This window comes from Muscardinus avellanarius, assembly GCF_963383645.1.
Source record: "Muscardinus avellanarius genome assembly, chromosome: 7".
NCBI lineage: Eukaryota > Metazoa > Chordata > Mammalia > Rodentia > Gliridae > Muscardinus > Muscardinus avellanarius.
Window position 1 is genome coordinate 20,706,007 of NC_137793.1, and position 21,078 is coordinate 20,727,084.

The 21,078-nt window shown below is 43.5% G+C and overlaps 1 protein-coding gene across 2 annotated transcripts in view; it reads right to left on the bottom strand.

Moving 5' to 3' along the window:
• Window positions 1–21,078, bottom strand: part of SLIT3 (slit guidance ligand 3) — a gene marked incomplete at both ends in the record, with an annotated part of 608,792 nt that overhangs the window by 161,332 nt on the left and 426,382 nt on the right. For both annotated transcript variants that reach the window (XM_080699310.1, XM_080699309.1), the window contains one exon: window positions 2,716–2,787. In XM_080699310.1, the coding sequence (XP_080555436.1) occupies window positions 2,716–2,787 (72 nt within the window). The remainder of the gene's footprint in view (window positions 1–2,715; window positions 2,788–21,078) is intronic.

Sequence of the window (21,078 nt, forward strand, 5' to 3'; positions counted from 1 at the left end):
CAACTATTAGCTGGTTTTCTTAATTTGCAAACTTTTAAACTTAAAAAAACATTTTAAATTAAAAAAATTTTAAATGACCTTTCTGTGGGTAGAGTGTTTTGAATCTCCTCCCTCTTTCTTCATCTCACTCTCTTTAAAAATTTTATTAAGTTAGTGTGTGATGCACCCGCTTAATTCCTATTCATTATTTCATTGCCAAGATTCTTTATGGTGCCTAGATTGTGATTACAGAGGAATGTTATAAAATGTCAATGCATAGCGGAGCACTGGAAGGTGCAGGGTGGGGCAGGCAGCTTTTTAAATGGAGATGTCAGCTCCAGCCAATTTCAGAATGGCTCACCATTAAGATGGATGGTTTCGAAGCCATGTGCCTCTGCTGGAAATTAAAAACCCATGGAATAACTGATTATGATTAATTTTAAGTACTTAGCTGTGTGAAGCCAGATTCAAGCATCTTTAAAACAAAGCTATTGATCTGGCTTTGTTTAGAATTAAGAAGGTAAACTAATCAGATCCTGTGGGCTTTTTGCAATGATGGGAAATGAGAACTTCTATTATTATATTGGTCATGGGTTTCTAAGCTTTAACCTGGAAACACCTGGTGTATCTAGATATAAACTATTTCTCCCCCTTCCCAGCAAATGCCTGAGCAGAGAAGAGTTGTCCAAGGGTGTCCTGGGTAGGAGTTTGATGGGGGTGAGGGCATAACATACCATGGAGTTTAGGAAAGAGGAAAAGACATTTAGAGCCTCACCTATGTTGTACATGAGCCATTGCTTCTCAAAATTAAGGAAGAACCCAGAGAGGTTAAGAAGCTTGACCCAAGTCCCACCACTTTCGGGATTTCCTGCCCAGGTGCATCTCACAATAAAGCCCTTCCTTACATCCAGACTGCCTTCCTGGTGAGGCAAGTCTAGGGGTGGCATGTCACCCCAATATACCACAGAGAATAACCTGGGGGCTGACAGGTCATCACAGCTGTGTTGTAGCAGCTGGTCACTTCCATTTCCTGGTCTCTTCCCAAGGAATTTTCTCATCTTTCTCATTCTCTCTGGCAAGAGGGGGAGAAGATAATGTGTTCCTAGCAGCCCTTTCTACAATGGCATTTTTTCCAGGCAGGGAAAATCAAGCCTACCCTTCTCTGCCTAGCCTCCCTCCGGAGAAGTCCAAGGTTACTGAATTTGGGCCGGCACACTCTCCCTCGCTGACATGCACGTGTTGTTGGTTCCGGGGTCAGAGTTTGGGGGAGGAGAGACCATCCATCTTAGGAATGACAATCTGACCTCCCCTGGCTGCGGGTCCTGCATTTTCCGTACCGGGATTTCTCGTCTTTCACTGGATTTTGAGTAGCTTGCAACATCAGCATCCCCTTCTATTTCCCGTGATTCCTCTTGGAATCACCTTCTTCTCAAACAAGGTGGAGGGGCTCCTTCTGACACACTGCTAGTGTCTTTAGGGCCAAGTGAATAGAAAGGTGAAGGGGAACCCTTAAACTCTTATGTACAGAGGGCCATTTTAACTTATGTATTCATATATCCATATGACATTCATTCACTCTGTTGAAATCAGACATAGGTAACCTGTAAGTGTGGAATTTTTTATTTTCAAAGGCTGCTTAACAAATCCTACTCTGTTATCATTTGTCAACTGGAACTGTACCATCATAATTATCTTTGCAGAATTGAAAGGGGAAGTCACATACTCCAAGATGTAGCAGCCAACTGCTACCTTTTACGCATGAGAAAACTGAGGTTCCAGGAGCCGAGGCCACTTGCCCAAGGTCACACAGCTAATTAATGGCAGAACTGGGACTGAACCATGGGTCTCCTGACACAAGTTCTACTTGGCTTTATAGCGTTCTCTCCAGCCTTCCTCAAAGCAGGGGCAGCGAGATGCAGGAGACAACAATCAAAATGTTTTCTTACACAACCCAACTTTAGTTGGAATGACCTCAAGATGATTCCTCACTGACTCCCCCCGACCCCTCCAGACATCATGTTTTCTTAGTTAGACCACTGGAAATTACAGAACATAAAAAAGACAGTGGCAGATACATTTTTTTCTAGATAAAGAGTAGAGGGTGTGAGACTGATGTGGGGGGGACCTCCTCTCACCTTTTCTCTCTTGCCTCTTTTAAAATTACTGGTTAAAGTTTGAATCTAAGCCTAGGATGAGATGCCAGGAGCCATGGCCACACACAGACTTTCCTGAGCTGTTTGGCATGCCCCCTTGTCCCATGCTAAGATCCCTTTCTGATTCTGGGTAATGCTAACTGCCCCTCTGGTGCTCAATCCTCTCCCATTGGCCCCAGACCTGCAACCTGTCTCCTCCTCTGCCCACACTCAGACTCTCCTGCGTGTGCCGGCAGGTGCTGGGGGGCTTCTGCCTCCAGCCCATCTGTCTCACCCAGCAACAAATACCACGAGAGTACCGGGTAAAACGACTCAATTGGGACTTAATTAGCAGGAAACCCAGTTTGCAGGAGGTGAGAAAGCAGACTCCGCTGCCTGTGAACACTTCTGCCAAGGTGAGACGGAGGGATCTTCCCAGTTCCCAATTTTAATAGCACTGCAGCAGAAGACCCAGAAATGCACCCAAACGAACCCCCCTGCACAAACTCTCCCCTTTCTACTCCCCACACTGCACACACACACACACACACACACACACACACACACACACACACACACGGAAGCGATCGCAAAAGCAACTCACAGAATCTCCAAATCGCGCAGCGCTCGGAAGGCTCCATCTTCAATGCAGCCGATATGGTTGTTGTCCAGTTGCCTGTGGAAAAGCAAGGCAGAGTATGAAGGCTGAGCGGGGAAAGCGCCGAGGGGCTGGGCAGCCGGGCCGGGCGTCCCCGGTCACCGAGCGCCTGTCCCTCCACCCCCTCGCAGCCTCAGCTGGTCCCTGCCAGGAGCTCGTGCAGAGCCAGCCTGTCTGCCACGCTGCTCCGTCTCTCCTCTCCGACTGTCTGAGAGAACTACACAGACGAGCACACCAAAGGCTGTCAGGTCTCAGTAAATATTAATTGCGCATTTTTTTTTTTTAGGCAGAAGGGAGTAATTTCATTACATTAGGGCATCCAATCCATTACGAGCTCTTACCGTCATGTCACCGAAACAATTTCATTAAGCTAAAGGCCTGTAAATCATTGCAGGTCACTGCTCTGCCCTCCGCGACCTCCCAGAATGCTTTTTCCCTCTCCCTCGTCTCCCTTTTACTGGAAGTTGCAGTCTTTCTGCTCTGACACGGCGCTAAATCTCAAGGCTTTATCTGCCCAAGAGCGGCAAGGGTGCATGGGGAATATACCAATTCCAAATTAGACTCAACTAATCTAATTTTATAGTCTTTTTATTATTCTAAGCACCAAATGTCTGGGGTGGTTGATGTCTCCGTGCATTGTTACGGGGCCCATCTGGTAGGTCATTCTATTGAAGCATTTTCTGACTAAATACAGATTCCCTCAAACTGCACCAACCATCATCAACATTAAAGAAATTCATTGATGGAAGCGTTTGTGATGGAAGGAGAAAAGGAATATCGTTATTGCCTTAAAGATGTACTACTTACATTTAAATTGGGGAGAATTAAATGTACCTATTTTAGGATTCCTGTTTTTATTTCTCTTTCCATCCTACACACTCGAAAGGAATGTGTTTTTAAAAGATGCCTTGACTAATATACATTCCAGTTGGGGACTGAGGTATTATTAGTTGAAGGATCACAGATAGATAGCATTTTCTCCAAATCAAAATATGTCTATCTGATGGAAACATCAGGATATTGACCATGACTACACCCAATTTAAATATCACATACTACATATAACCCATTTAAATCCTACAAAAAGAAACAATGAAAGATGTTATGCGGAAAAGGATTATTAATACCAGACTATCTTTTATACTTGGCGGAATATATCGTTATCTTTGGGTTGGGGAAACAGGCTGAAAAAAGTATGACTTGTATTAAAAATTTCTTTACAGATGCTCATTTTTTCTTTTGTCTCAGGAAAAATGAACCCCTCACAGGTGGAGGGAATGGCCGGAAGTTTCATCCGTAACTTGCATTAATCTATCAGAAGACTACTCTCCACAAAAGATATGTCAAAGCTTTATTTGGCAACCCTCATTTTAAGGCTGTCTTCTTCTTCCTCCTCCTCTTCCTCCTCCTCTTCCTCCTCCTCCTCCTCCTCCTCCTCCTCCTCCTCCTCCTCCTTCTCCTCCTCTCCTCCTCCTTCTCCTCTGTTCTCCTTCTCCCTTTCCCTCTCCTTTTCCTTCTCCTCTTCCTCCTCCTTCTCTTCCTCCTCTTTCTTCTCCTTTCTCTCCCTCTCCTCCTTCTTCTTCCCAAAGGAAATCAGAATTAAAACTAAGATACTATTGTTGAGAAAGTTTATAGATGTAGGCTCATGTAAATGCTCACAAATGCATCCAATTACAGCCATGCCGTGTGTTACAGCAGACAGGTTCTGTGGTGATGTTATGGGGAGTCATACCATCCCTTAGGTGCCCCCCAATACTAGATTTAGCCATTTAGAATTTAAAAATAAGCAGGGGATGGGTATCCAGGAAGCAGAAGCAGATCTTAGTTCTATACCTAGTGTTCCAAGTTCTTGCCAATGCCCGTGCGTGTGGAATCTGATGGCAACCTCCCTGCCCCTAATTCTTCCCAAGTTGTCCTGAGCATGGATTTTCGAGTCCTTTCTGTGGGTTTCCTGCCGCACTAGGGAACATGAGTCCCTGCAGAGGTTCCGTTAGACGCTTTAGTATCGCTGCCAGCTTCTACATTTATCTTTATGCTTTAAAGGCCGATGAATCAACAACCCCTGCCCCACGCCAAGGCCACCAAACCTTACCAAGCAGAAATGCAGTGAAGGTGGCTTTTGGCTCCAAGAAACTGTTCGATGAACATGCTGAATCCGGCAAAAATGGTAATATCCACCTAAGTGGGAAAGTCTCTAAATCATCAAATTGGGGTGTGGGGTGATAGCAGCTTACGGTCCACCTGTGTTTGTGCAGACATTTCAGAGAGGTCCTCGCTATTTGTACATTATTTATTTGCTGGATTGGTGAAGTGTTTTTCATTCTTTTCTCCTTTTGAGAGCACCAGAGACCAAACAAGACTGCAGATATACAGAATTTTTTATGGAGAGAAAAAATAAAGGAATCTGCAGGAGGAAAGAGAAAGTCATGGAAAGAAGAGAAAACAAAATGATGGAAAAAAATTAATGGGAAGAGGGCAGAGATGGGCAACAGAATTTTAAAATTTTAAATCCACTGCTCAATGTCACATCGGAGTCCTGCTTGCTGCTCAGGACACTGAAACGGTGTAGACAGAGTCATAGCAAGGACCCTGATCATTTCAAGGCTAAAAGCAGAGATGTCTAATGCATTATTAATTATGCAATGTTTAAATGTTTTCCGTGGGTTGCACACGTTGACACGTAGTTGTTTATTCGTAATGGAGAAAACTGAGATATAATGTAAGCTTCTCCATGGGTGTATTTTTACAGCTTATTCTAACACATATGAAATGTATTAAGATTTAAAATATTTATGCTGAAGTGTGCTTTCTTAGAAGACGTTTATTATGAGTGAGACTGTCTCTTTTCATTCTAATCACAGATTAAACCGAACAGAAACTGTCCCAGTCTTGAGAGTCAGGGAGTCATCCCCAAGATGCTTCACTGGTTATGAGAATCTAGAGGGATGCATGGCCTGGGGGGCTGGGGGCTCCTCAGGCAAACAGAAGCCACAATTACTTCAGTTCCCAGCTATAACAGCTTTCTAGCACTGACTATCAGAGTATTCATAAAAAGCTCAATTAATAATAGTCCACAATCTTTCCTGATATTCCACACAAATATCCTAGGTCTCTAAAACATTAAATACACACTTATTTCAGATAAGTTTGTTTTTCTTTCCAAAGTGACAAATAGCTCAGAAACAGAAAAGTTAGGTGTGAATTACAAGAGAAGGGAGGCAGAATAGAGGAAAACCAGGCATTTCTTTGAGGGTGCTGGAGTAAAGTGATACTAAGACACAGAGAACCTTCTGGAGAGGAAGCCAAGCATCTGTCTGGGGGTTGATATGATCAGAGGCCACTGAGGTATATCCTAAGGTCTCAGGTCAATGGTCCATATCATGCCTTTGAAAGGACTCATTCAAAGACCCTCTCAAAAGCAAGTTTACAAAAAGCCCACCGCCTACCCCACATCCAGCACGCCAGCGCTCAGGAGGAGTGGGGAGAACCTTTGGAAAGTGAGCAGAAGGCACTCAGTAGTCTAAGGATGCCCAATAGCTTCCCATCTGGCTTTCCATGGCAATAAGAAATTTCTCACCGCTGGTGAACTGTCCTCATGACACCAAATAATGTCCCATAGTGCCGTCCACAGTGCCAGGTGATTCTCCGATGGCCACCAACAGTTGTAGAATAAGTTCTACTGAAAGTTCATTAAAGGTGCAGCCTAACTATGTGGAAGAAAGCACTCAGCCACGAGCCACACTATCCTGGCTGCAGCATCATTTCATGCAGAAATGCTGAAGGGTAACTGAGCATCCCGTTGCTGGGCTACGCACCTTCCAGGTTCCCTGATTACCTGAGAGACAGACCTGTGCCAGGGAACCCTGAGAAGGAGTCTTGGAATCAAACAAGAATTCTGTGGGCCCAGGATGCGGCAGGATGTGGAGGAGGAGACCCGGGTGCTTTTTGGAGGCAGTGTTTATTGTCCTTTGCTTTATACAGAATCTTCAGTTTCATTTATACTCTCTTTTCTCTGAATAAGCCAAGAAGCCCCCAAACATTTCCCGATATTAAATTAACTGTTCTAATTTCCTGGGGAAGCTCAGGTTGCAGCAAACAATATGAGAGCTCAGATGATACGGAGTCCATTTAGAAAGGAATCCTCAGATGGGAACTGAACACAGACGACGGGAGAGCAGCCTTCTGACTGCCGGGTTTTTATATTTGGGGAATATAAACAAGTCAGAAAGGAAAGTCAGCATGAGTGAGGACTTAAAATAATCTCTACAGACAACAAAGAGGGAGATGGAACTTTTGTAAGAATTCCCATTCGTAAAGCCCAACGTACGCCTTTCGTCACGGTTCATCTCTTTAGAGTACAATCTCGAATTTCATAATTGGAGTGAAACTTATTTTTGTGCTCCAAAAATTTAAGGCAGCACATCTAAATTTTTAAAAAATGGGTTAAAAACCCAGACAACAATATTAAGAGCAATTTAAGAGTAAACTTTCTCTCCCAAACAATCAGAAAGACAAAAATAAGAGAAAGAAAATTTTTGGTTTTCAATGATACATTTGAATTCTTGTGAGAAATATCTGAACAGAAACTTCCAGAAACAGGCTTTTGAATTTCCAGAAACAGGCTGGAAGAATAGGAGAGTTCCTAACTAGTTTTCTACACAAAAGGACAGAACAGTGGGATACCTTGTGTCTATTTTCTATTTCATCCAGATGTTTGGGGGGACCCCAGCATGTCATCTGATGCATGGCTAAACCTGGCCACAGGGCATGGCTCCTCTGGAGGGTCCCCAAATCCAGCTGCAGTCAGTGTCTTGCCGTAGGAATGGAGTCCTGCCAGCTGGACGAGAGGAGCTGAGGCTCGGCACCCTCTTGAGTTAAACCGTTCGCTAGTTTCTGAACGGAACTATCCACACAAAATGTGCAAAATCTGTACAAAATCTACACAGCAAGCCTTAGCAGAAATCTGAAACAAGTCTGTGGTCACGGAATCTAACAATGAATAAATCCAGAAGAGCAACTAAATAATATGTTTGCACTGTATTAGGAACCCAGGATATAGAAATGAAATGTAAGATATCTTTTGAAAATATTTGGAAGAAGCTCACCTAATTTGTAGTCTTCACATATTATTTCTCTTTAAAGGTAGAATAGAATGTTAAAAAACTAATAATTTGACTTTTTTGATGGTAGATTCCTCTTTGTATACATATATACATTTGAGGTATACTTTTTTTTTTCTAGACTGAAGAAAAAAGTACATTGCAATAATAACAGGAAAACCTGGGGCATCCCTGTTTCTATAAAACAAGGCAGAGGATAAAACACAAAGCATCCTTGGCATGCTATTTTCCTCTCTGCCTAGTTGTCCTTTGAGCAGAAAACAAGAAATCTAGTAGCACTTCTGAAGGTTGTTTCTTATGACAGTTTAACATTCTAAAGAAGTCATTATTGAAGAACAAATTATAGAAGCAATTGTCTGCTGCTGGCTGGGGTCTTTCAAAAAATAACTAAAGCTCAAGGTTATTTTAACCAGAAAAAGGAGAAAAAAAATGTTGTTCAAAAAGAGAGGCATATATACTTCATATAATTGAGTACTGGTCACACTTTGTAGGCAAATCAAACACTGGATCTAAGCCACAATCTGCTAATGAATTATCACCACTTCTCATCATTAAGGAGCTACTGTTAATTCCATAGTAAATGACATCTCAAATGAACAAAGGAGGTGAATCTATTATTTTACACATTTAGAATACTTGTCCACCAGATCCAAGAAGACACGCATATAGATATGTTTACTGACCCATGAATTATTTAAGTACCCGAAAAGATCCCTGTCCACAGCACTGACGACTTTATGCCTATTTTTCCTACATACACAGTTACTTATCATCTTTCCCTATTGTATGCATGTAAATACAAATTCATCTTATAAAATAGGTACAGTGATTGCAGATCTCTGACATTCCATGTATGTTTATTTTAGAGATATTTAGATGACAGATTACTTGTTAGCATTCAAAGACATCCAGCAACCAAACTTTCTTTGCAAAGGACAGAGTCCTAGGTTAATTAACCTCTATGATGGAATGGCCTGCTTTGAACTCAGTGGAAAAGTGAACAGGAGTCTGTTTTAACAAGTGTTCTTATGGGTACCTTGCCATATGCCTAGTGTAATACCTCTTATTTAGGATATATCATATTGCTGTTCAACACATAGAACTTCTCACCAGGAGAATAACTGCGACCACTTCAGTGGATGCTTCCGGAAGCGAGCACTGCGGTAACACAAACACTGATGATGGATTGGTAACAAAGAGGCTCACCAGGCCTTGGAGAATAAAGAAGGGGGGGCTCCACACATCGCTGGGAAATATCAATAACTCCACGTCTGTGTTTACTTACTTTCCTCTACGTTGGGCATTTGGCAAATGAATCTGTGTTGAAAAACCCAGGTTGCGAAGCCCTGCAAATCAATTTGCATCACAGATAGGGATGGGGAAGAAGGGAATTCCTGTTTAGATTGGGCAAGCTCAAGTTTGAAACAGCTTCCCAGCGTTTCTAGATAAATCTGGGAGAACAACAAAACAAACGAAAAGCAAATCAAACTAAAACACCCCCTACGTACTAGGAGAGAGCTCCATTTGACTTCTAGCAACCAAGGGCCCAGGGACAGTTTGGTTACTGTTGGCAAAATGTGCGCTCATGTTTTCAGGCTGGCTTCAAAGCCTGTGATCGGCCTCCTATTATGATTAAATTGTTTGTTATCCAGGTTGACCAGTTCACCAAGTTTTGCCTGGGATTTCCGCTGGTTGAGCACTAAAATTTGGGGACATCCCATTTCTGAACACTCATCAATCCTTGGAAAACTACCATGGTTATCTATCTTGTGATACCTCTGGGGCTGAGTCATTGGGAAGTAGATTTATCCTCAGAATATCATTCCACCACCTGTGGCCCTAAAACTCAAAATGTTCGGTTCTTCACAAACTTAGCCTTTAGTTAGATTGGTTCCAAAAGGCTCCTCTGTAAGGCTGGCTTCATTTTGCAAACACACCTCCAGTGAGGCTGGTGGGACCCCTGAAGGTAGCTGGACTGTTCCAGCATGTTATTCTCAACCGTCCTCCCTGGGAAGTAAGAGTTTCTTTGTAAGAAGTTCCCATGTTGTACTCTCTGGCCTTGCTGATGTCATGAATACTCAGAGGCTAGACTAATCGATGGCTGTCTCCATAGAGATGGGGCAGGTCTACGGTTTCCCTTGTTACACTCCTGAGCGATAGCCATCTGTGGCCCTTCCCTGGCAGAGGCGCAGGCGGGAGGAAAGAGTGAGAAGCCGGGAAGATGAAATGCGCTCTTGTTAACGGGCATAGCAAGTTATCTCCTGCATCTCTGCTTTTGATTCCTTTTTCTAAATCGACCAGCACAAACCATAGTGAGGTGTCGTGAGGGTTTTTTCCTCTTATAGGGGTTTCAGAAAAATTTCCCATTGGAAATGAACTATTTTGATCGTGCAATTATGACTAACAGAGCAGAGGCATTTCTTCCCAGATGCGAGATATGCAAATGAAAGCCAGGCACCTGGCATACGGGATTGTCAGCATCATCAACCTGTGGGGAAGCCAGGGATTAATCTAAACTGGGGATCTTTCCTGTGAGTGCACCAAGCCTTCACTGCCTCCTTAGATGTCCGCAGATCTTTGTTTCCCTTGAAAAGAATCTCAAAAATCCCTCCTCCAGAAATCAACTATGACTTCCCTTAATTATTCACCTTTTTAACTCATACAAACAAACCCTTTGGAAGTTCTCAATATTTTTTCCTTTTTTTAATGGAAGGCTGGGGTTATAGGTTTTATAACTCAGCAAACAAAGTTGACTCACATCTGCGCCTCCTACTCTGTCTCTTCATCTACAAAATAGAGATAATAGCATTCAGCCCCAAAGACAATTTTGAGTATTAATGAAATGTATGCAATCTGAAAATGTATTTCTGGCATGGCTTAATTTTATCTACACTAAAACTAATAATATTAAACAAAGAAATGTGTTTTTATATAATCTCTAAAGTCTCTTCCAGCTCTGAAGTTAAATGACCTGAGATGAATTTCCTTAAGATGCTTAAGAAAAAGTTCCTGTTTATCTTACTCAGACCCTTCCATGATTTGAGCCTGTCTCTTTATCCTTTCTTTTCCCATCTTGCCACAAGGAATCTATTATTTGAGATAGCCATTATGTTTTTTTCTGAACTGAGGGCAGGAATTCAGATTCACTAGTTTTTCTTCTCCAGCTGCTAAAAACTGAAATATAAGAAGCCATTAAAAACATGCCAAAGAAAATACAAAAATTTCCCTTAGCAAAACAAAGGTGCCAATATGGCAACATATTTACAATCCTTACAGGGAAGAATCAGGAAAGAAAAGTGATTGAACAATTAAACCCCATTTCCTGACAGCTGTCTCCAATTAATAACCAGTCAAGCCAGCCATGGTGGCACACGCTTCTAATCCCCGCGCTTGGGAGGCTGAGACAAGTGGATCACACAGGTTTGAAGCCAGCCTCAGATACTTAGTGAGTCTCTCAGCAACTTAGTGAGACCCTGTTTCCAAATAAAATAGAAAATAGGTCTGGGAGTGTAGCCCGGAGGTAGAAGGCCCCTGGGTTCCACTCCCAGTACCACCACCAAAAAAAAAAAAAAAAAACAAAACCCAAACAAGTAGTGCACTGAGCATCTAAACATCAAATGCCACACTACCTCCTGTGTTTAGCATCTTCATCTTAGTTTCCTTCATCTGTACACTCTGTGCTGTACACTGCTGACAGTAGCAAAGCCAACATCATTACCACAATAGCAATGGTACCAAGCCTTTATTTACCACTTATTGAGCGTCAAGCACTGAGCTGAACATCTTGAATGTCTTATGTCAGTTTGGTCTCTCAACAAATACTGTTATACAGAAGAGGAGAAATAGGCATTGAGGGTCCTGTCTCTGAACCTGGTTTGGTACCCAGGTCAACTGATGCTCCTATGAGCTGCTCATCTGGACCTGCCCCCATCTGCATGCAATATGTGAACACAGTATGTGCTTTCACATTTCTATACCAACTTATCCTGGTCCTTGACTCCTCCTCTGTTTGAGGAACTCATCCCCACCCATGTGTGCCTTCCTCAAAGAACATATCCTACATGAAAACAACTACTACTACTACTACTTCTACTACTACTACTACTTCTTCTTCTTCTTCTTCTTCTTCTTCTTCTTCTTCTTCTTCTTCTTCTTTCTTTTGTGGTACTGGGGATGGAACCCTTCTACCTCCATGCTACACTCCTAGACCTATTATATATATATATATAATTATATATATTATATATGTAAATATATATGTTATATATTTATATTATATATTATCTATAAATATATATGCATATACATATATCTATATATGTATATATATAATTTGGAAACAAGGTCTCTTAAGCCACCAAGGCTAGCTTGGAACCTGCACTATCCTCCTGTCTCTGCCTCCCAAGCGTGGAGATTACAAGCATGTACCATCACACCCAGCATAATGAAAACTTCTTGTACAAACTCAGGCAAAAATGAACCACCATCCCTTCTTCCAAACACTTATTTCACATCAGTAGGACAATTCCCCATCTGATTGCATGGGGAAACCGATGCTTTTCTCCGTCTCTCTGACTTAAAGAAGAAAGGCAGAAAAGCTATAATATGGTCGTGTAGGCTTAACTCAAGATATTATAGGCAGGGAAGAGGCTGGTGAGAAATGTCAGGATTTGGTGTTGGCGTCCCTCATTCACTTGCCTGCAAGCATTCTCTCCCTAAAGATGATAGAGAGAGCATCACCCTCATCAGTTTCCCTTCCTGGCCCCTCACTTAGATTCCCTGGGTGACTCAGTCCATATGACTTTCAGGTTTGCTGGGGGAGCAGAATGGATTTAGCACCTGACAGGTGCCTATACCCTGCAGAGATGCTGTGATTCCAGGCCACCTGTTGGGACCCAGTGGCCAGACGCTTTCTAGCCAACCTGAAAAAGATGAGTGATTTCCTGAGTGGAGTGGGACAAACCCAGACAAATGTCTCTCTTTGCATGAAAATTGTCAATTGCCCAAGTTTTCAGCAGTCTTTCCTGGGCATGGCTTTCCACAACAGTGATTCGATTAGTCTTTCAGATGTGTGCTAGCCACAGGTATGGAAATAACCAGGCAGCTCCAACCACATCATGTAGCCGGATGTTGGTGGTCAGTGGCCATTAGCAAGGTGTCACTCAAAGGTATCTCTGTGGCAGCAGTAGCCAATTAAAGTGTGTCTTGTAAGCTCAGGGTAAGGGGCATATCAAGGCTCCTGTAATTAACTGCTAAAAAAAAAAAAAGAGGGCGTCAAGCTGAACAACATGGACAGCACTGATAACTACATTCAATTGAGCTAATGTGCAGAACTGGAATGATGTAGGAAAAGGCCAGCTTCTTCTGATCCCCTTACTACTACTTTTAAGGAATAATGAATGCCTGGAATCATCAGTAGGAGGAGGCCAGGAGCAGCATCTGTGAGACCTGCCCCACAGTGCCTAGCACAGAAAAGGTGGTCAGTACAGAATCCCTGGAGTCCTAAAAGATACCTCACCCATGAAGATAGCTATCACCAAGATATCATCACGTGTGTTTGGTGAGGGTGTGGAGGAACTGAAACCTTCCAGCGTTGCTGGTGGGAATGTAAAATGTCACAGTTCCTGTGGAAGACGGTTTGGTTGATTCTCAAAAAAGTTAAACGTAGATTTACCACATGACCTGGCAATTCCATCCCCGGCCAAAGGAACGGAACACAGGTGTTCAAACAAAAACTCGTGCACCACTGCCGACTGTGACATTATTCACAGTGTTGAAAAGGCAGAAACAATGCAAAGGTCCATCGGTGCGTGAACAGATAAACAAATTGTGTCACAAACACACCATGGAATATGGTTCAACTATTTTTTTTAAAAAAGGAACAAAGTCCTGGTACCTGTTACAACATGGATAGACCCTGAAAACATAACATGAAATGCTAAAAGCCAGACAGAAACAACCACATATTGTGTGATGCCATTCATATGAAATGTCTAGAATAGGTAAATCCAAGCAAACAGAAAGCAGATGAGCAATTTCCAGAGTCTGGGTATGGGGGGCAACAAGGAGGAACTGCTTATGGTATGGGCTTCGTTTTGGCATGATGAAAGTACTTTGGAACTAGACAGGGGTGATGGTTATACAACATCAGGAATTTACTAAATGCCACTGAACTGAACACTTTCACAGGGTGAAATCAGAGTCTAATATTCCCATGCCCTAGGCATGTTATATACTTGGTCTGCTCTTTTTCCCATTCAAACATATGGTTAATTTGACTTTATGGGAACTTTACCCTAGATGGATAGAAAAGAAAAGGAATGAGAGAGGAAGAGAGGGAAGGAAGGAAGAAAAATACAAGGTCCCCAGCTCAGAGCCCTCTGCAGAGTTTAGCAAGTGCAGATTCACACAGGACTCCTTAAAGCAGATGAGACCGAATCTCACATGTCTGAATATTTGTGAAGTTCCCCAAAAAGGGTCAGGCTGGCTTTGTTGACCTCATTCCCTGCAAAGTCTCCCCCTGCCCGTTCTGCTCTCTCATGCCTGACAAGTAGCACATTTCTCTATCCCATGAGTCACAGAGACGATTTTCAAAGAGCGTTCAATACATTTCAGGGCATTCAATAATTTTACACCTTTTAGGAAGCTGAGGCTAGACTCCCACATCCAAGAGGATACTGAGAAAAGGAGTGTCTAGGAGTGGGGGACACAGTCTCTGAAGGCAGGAGAAAGGGAAGCCCCCTGCACGGGAGGCACCCTCAAATTGCATGATTCATCAAGAACATCCGGAGATAGAGGCAGGGGTAGAGAACAACTCTGAGACTTCCCCTGAGACTCACAAATGCAGGGCTCTCCCCACACTAGGATGCTCTTAGGACCCACACGATTCTTTCTGCCTCATTCATCCTATTTTTACATCCTCGTTAAAGGCCATCTTCCTCACTAGCTTTGGTTTGGGGAGAGCAGAGTTCTTTCAAGTAGGGCCTGAGAAAAGAGAATCCTCATTTCTAGATGGCAAGGGCTGCTTTCTGTACCATCCAAGCCCATGGCATGATGCCCTGGCCTTCGTCTTGTGCTCCCTGAAGCAGCTTTTCCTATTGGGTACCCGGCAGCTTTACGACCCCTCAACTATTCCTACAAATAGATGAACCTTTTCTTCTGACACTTGCTCCAGCTCCCTAAGTCTATTGTCCTGTCTTAACAACTCTTTCAGGTTCGCCCTTCCCCCGCCCGCCAAGGTCTGCATTTACATCCTTGGTCACTCACCTGTTTCCTTGGGCATTTGCATGCTGGGATTAGTCCCTGCACAGGTCACAGCCCATCTCTGTCCCCTAAATGCTGCTCTGGAGACTGTTTATACATGAAATGGGGAAGAGGTGAATGGGGCTAGGGTGGGGTGGGCTCCACGGTCCTGTCCCAGGAAGTGAGGCCATCTCTTGGACCTCACAACTAAAAAGTAGAGAGGCGCCCGATCGGAGGAAAGGGCCGGCTCATCAGAGCTAAGGTTTTCTCTGCCGGTGATGGATGGCCACTTTGGCAGTGTTTCCCATCCTGCTTTTTCCTGGGGTCAGCCCCGTGGTGGAGGCAGGGGGGTGGAGGGAGCGGTTCTGTTTCAGTCGCCGTGTTCTGTACTAACCCCTCCAAGAAGAGAGAGGCACCAGAATTGTCTCTGTACAAAAGGTTTGCATTAACTGTAATGAAGCAAATGACAAAATCAATAAAGCGGGAATTGCGCTGCTGTCATAAAGATGATGTAAATTCAGGGTTCACGACGGTTATGAAGCTATTTAGAATTGTAATTAAAACCCGCACCATTTTTTTTTCAAGATAAAAGCCCCTTTGACAACCATAAATGCAAGCTACAGGAAATTTTCAACAAATATATTCAAAATTAATGTATGGCACAAAGATGGCATAAATTAAGTAAGGGTAATCCATGAGCCCGGTCTCCAGAATGTGAGCGCACCGAGTAAAGAGATTTCGATTTCACGTTGGGGTTTGAAGCAATGTGGTTTTCAATTTTAATCAAGTTAAAGCTTGACAAAAGAGCACTTAGAGACCCTGAGTGAATGGCAGATTCCTGACAACTACTTTTCAGCGAGACTGAAATGCTGTCTCTGTATTTGCCCAACTAGAGGGCTGAAGACCCTGGCTAGTTTATACATCTCACACAGTCCAGAAAAGAGCCCAGGGGTGTGTGTGTGTGTGTGTGTGTGTGTGTGTGTGTGTGTGTGTGTGCATGCGCGCGTGCACACGCATGTGCGCATGTAAGAGAAGACTCTCTTTTTGTGTTATTTGGGAGTGGGAGTAGTTTGATGTGGGGCAAGAAGAGGATGGGATATGAAAGTCTTCTAGTGCTAAGGAGTCATCTTCTTTGGACTTATTTCCGGAGCCTGGGATTTCTGGGAAAATACCCGTCTACCTATTTAACTATCTAAATTCATATCATCATCATTTATCTTTACATCACAATGCTACAGTGTGGATCTCGAATGTTCCCCAAAGGCCCATGTGGCCAAGGCTTGGTCTCTGGGGTGTTGTTACTGGGAGACAGTAGAATCTTTAGGACACAGCCTAGTGGGAGGTCCTGAGGTCACTGAGGGGGGTTCCTTCAAAGAGGCCTTTGGGTCAGTCTCCCTATAGCTGTTTTGGTTCCTGGCTCATGAGAACAACAGCGTGCTCAGCCTCATGTTCCCGCCATGATGTGCTGCTCTTGGCAGAGGCCCAAAGCAACACTTGATCTTGGACGGGAACCTCCAGCTCCAGACCTGTGAGCCAGTGTAAACTTCTCTTTAGACATGAACTGCCTCAGGGATTCCATTAGAGCAAGGGCAAGCTGAGTGATACAAACAATTCCTTCAGCTAGCATGGACTAGATAGAACTTTGCTCAAGAAGTTTCTAGCTGTAATGGGTGACTGCAGATGTACGGTGGTAGGATGTCAATGTTGGATATGATCTTAGAGAGAGCATCAGGACCAAATCCATTATTTCCAACGAAGAGGAAAGTGAGCATCAGAGAGAGGATAAATCAATTAGAATCTTTTAAAATTTATTATAACTAATTAGCTAATTAATTAATTTTTCATCCTGAGCTTCAACTCCGGAGTAGTCTATCTCTGAGCTATAGCCTCAGCCCTATTTCATTTTTTTAGTCTGAAATGGTCTTATAAGTTGCTGGGACTGATGTTGAACCCGTGATCCTCCCGTCTCAGCCTTCCAAATACTGGGATTACAGGCATGCACCATCGTGCCTGGCTAGTTAAAATCGTATGATAACATTCAACAGAGGAGTCAGGGATTGATTGCTGACCCCTTAAATCACATTGTTTAGAGTAACACACTGTACATACTGGGAAAAATTAAGACTGTACATGATGATTACATTGTATCTTCAAGTCCAAAATGCCACTGGAACTCAGAGGCATTTGTTCCTGTAATTCCATTTGAGCTTCGATGTGATTAAAAGGGGTAGGGGAGGAAATGGGTAGAAATTGAGGAGTACCACGGATTTAGAGATGTATCAACAATGCTTTGCTTTCTGCATTTCATGATGGCTTGACATCTTGCAAGAGGGAGGCCTACCAGCCGGAGAGAGGCTGTCCCTTCTAACACTAGTTAATTTCTGAGGATGGTCAAGTACTATCAGTGAGCCCATATTTCATACCAAGACCATCAATCCTGAGCCCAGAGCCTCATCCACCCCTCTTATCCAACTCTCACACAAGCCAATGTTTTCCCAGCTCTAAATCCACCCTGGGCCAGGTCCCAGATCCTTCAAAGAAGGCATTAGGGCAACTGTCCCAGGCTGTTTCCCTGCCTTGCCTGGCCATTCCTGTGGGCTCCTGATAAAGTCCGTGGTCTGGGCTCCCCCCACTTGGGCTTCTGCGACCAACTACCATAGCATGTCCCTTGCCACCCTGTGTGGTGTGTTGTGCCTCTCATTTCTAAGGGAACTGTGAGTAATGGGAATTTTTCTTTTAATTTCCTTTTTTGGTGCTGAGGATTGAACCCAAGGGCATTCTATCTCCCACTTACACCTCTGAGCTTTCTAAAATATTTCATTTTGAAACAGGGTCTCATTAAGTTGCTGAGGTTGGTCTCAAACCTATGATCTTCCTGTTTCAGCCTCCCAAGTAGTGAGATTATAGGCATGTACCACCACACCTGGCTTATACATTTTGATTTCAATAGCACTGGTCTTTCTGTGTCAGCAGTCAGTCGCTTTAATACCTTGAGACAGAAAGAGGAATCCAGGTTTCAGTGACAGCTTTTACTAGCTTTCTGAATGATCCTGGGTGAGTCTAGCCTGGATTTTGTGCAGTACTGGGGGTGGAACACAGGGGTATTCTACCTTCAAGCTACACCCCTAGCCCTATTTTTTTTTTGTTTCTATATTTTGAAACAGGGTCTCACTGAGTTGCAAAGGGCCTCACTAAGCAGTAGCTGAGGCTGTCTGCGAACCGGGATCCTCCTGTATCAACCTCCCAAATGCTGGGATTGCAAGCATGTGCCACCACACTCAGCTTAGCCTCCATTTTTAAAAGGAAACATTTAGACTTCATGATTTATCTCCTAAAACCCTGATTAGCTTTTAGAGCAAAGTAAATTCCAAGCCTGATCCAACAGTCAGCAAGGCTGGCTGCTGCAGAGGAACCTTTGTGCGAGCCAAGCCTGTTGTCAGAAAAGCACATCTTATACCTGCTTCAGAGGCAAAACTGGGAAACGAATATAAAAAATAAAAGCATTTTTGCAAATCTAACTGCATTAAAGAGTTGATTCCAGAAAAGGATCTTTGGATTGATAGCTGACCAAGAAGATTCCTCTTTTGCGATACCAAAGGATCTAGCTGAGAAAATCTACCCATCCACATCTCACGTGCACTGGTTGGCAGCTGGCTCCCCCAAACTGCATAGGGTCATCTTAATTGCTGGGAAGCTGCACCAATGAATCTGAAAAAAAGTCAATGCCAACCCTGCAGACACATAAAGAGGGTCCAAGAACGTTTGGTTGGAGCCGTTCCATCTCTAAGGCACACAGTAAGGTGGCTCGTTAACCTTTGAAGCAAGAGTCCTGGCTTGGGAGCCTTGGTATTTCATGTGGGCGGGACAAAGGTGAACCTTTTGAAGATGAGCAGCTGGTTAGCGGAGGCAGGGGCATCATGAGTAAGGACATGAGAGGTAGCTACCGAGACCAGGCTGCACTTTAGAGAGAGGCCGGAGCGAGACTATTTCTAAAGCAGAGTTCATGTTGAGAATCTTGAGCTCTGTGGTGTCTTTTATTTTTTCATGGGACTGGAAAACATGCTCAGGGCTAACTCAGGGTCAAAGGAATCCCATGGCACATTTAAACTAAGGCATGGGAGGTCAAAGGCACACAAACAGGAATGAGACGGGGACATTTTACATTATAATTAAAAAAAAACTTTTTGGAAAAAAAAATACATTTCTTTCAATTCCTGTTGAAAACTCCCTGACAAACTCCCTAAACTGACTACAATTAATTGAAGTTTCAGTGTGGTGGTGTCTTCCTTACGCCCAGCGTTTGAGGCTAAAACATCACCACCCAGCCACGCCCCTCCCCCATTCATTTTTCTCTTGCCTGCAACTCCTAAAGAACATCTAAGATCATCTATTTTCTTCACTGTCTGGTCTTGCTAATAATGTGGACCGGGAGTGAAGAAGGTGACACACACCATGTATGAAACATCTGGACTCTGAGCCCGGAAGCGCGTGCAGACTCCCTGGCTCTTCCACATCCACGAAGCTGAATGTGCCCAATGACTCAATATTTGCATTTTCCCAATGAATCTGGATTTATTTTTTCAGTGACCACACAGATCTACAAGCACTCTTTGAACCTGGGTGTGGTGTCTTATTTTAGAGAAAAGCAAGCAAACATTTACGGGTTTGGGAGCCGAAGATGCTTAAGTAGACAAAAGCGATAGTCAGGCAGTGATCTAATTGACATTTTACTTGGGCAGGAGAGCTGGGGCCGGACCCACAGCAGGCAAATTCATTTTCCAAAGGTCACAGGGTCAGCCGCTGGTGATTCGTTGTTGAAAGAAATTTCAGGGCTGGTCAAGGCTACATTCAGAGATGCTTCTGGAATACAAATAATTCCCTACGTTCGGATCTGGCAGTACGACTGTGGGTCAGTGTAGTAGTACTTATGCAAATGGCAGTGATGGTAGTTTCCAGTTACGGGAGGTCAGCTGTGGCAGGACAGAGGTGCTTGAGCACAGCCAGCTCGCGGTCCAACGAGCTCTTGCCGGGTAAAGTACTTTCTTGGCATTGGATGCCCAAGAGAGCGCAAAGTGCATGGAACAGGAGCACTTCCCTGCTCTGAGTGGAGATCAAAGGGGTTTCTTTAACTCAGAACAATTACTAATACATAAATACATATGCATGATAAAGTTCAGAGTATCAGAGAGCACAGAGTGAACCCTAAGTCCCCTCTGGCCCGGCCCCAGCTCTGACCTTGGCCTTCCCAGAAGCACCTGCTATTAGAGTTTCCCATAAATGTGCCTACACACATCTCATCCACACGGAAGCAGCCAAGAAGAAGCCTAAGTACAGCCATTCCTGGGTATCTGTGGGGGAATGGTTCTAGGACCTCCCAAATCATCCTCCCCAGGATGCCAAAGCTGCAGATGCTCAAGTCTCTGCTACAAAACGGCAGAGCATTTGTATAGTGTTCTATGCAAATACTACATCATGGTCCTCCCGTGTCCCTTAAGTCATCTCTACGATGCTTGTGATGCCTAATACAGTATAAATGCTGTGCAAACAGTTATTATAGTGCATTTTCTAGGCAAGAGTGACAAGAAAAAAGCCTGCGCATGTTTAGAACAGACACATTTCTCCCTTCAGTATTTTCCATTCATGATTACTGAGTTGGAGGATACAGCACCCTTGGATACAGAGGCTGATTGTATATTGTTTTAAAAATACAGATGTTAAAAAACTGTCCAGACCACTTGGCACCTTGCTTTCTCACTTATGAATTCTGGAGGTGGTTTTGTACCATATATGAAGATCGGTTTGATTCATCTTAACTACTCTGTAACAGCCCAATAAATGAGCATACCATGATTCATCTATCTAGTGTCCCTATTGATGGGCACTTAGGTGGCCCCCGAGATACATATTTTTACAATTGACTCTTATCATAAAAGTTAAATTACAGATT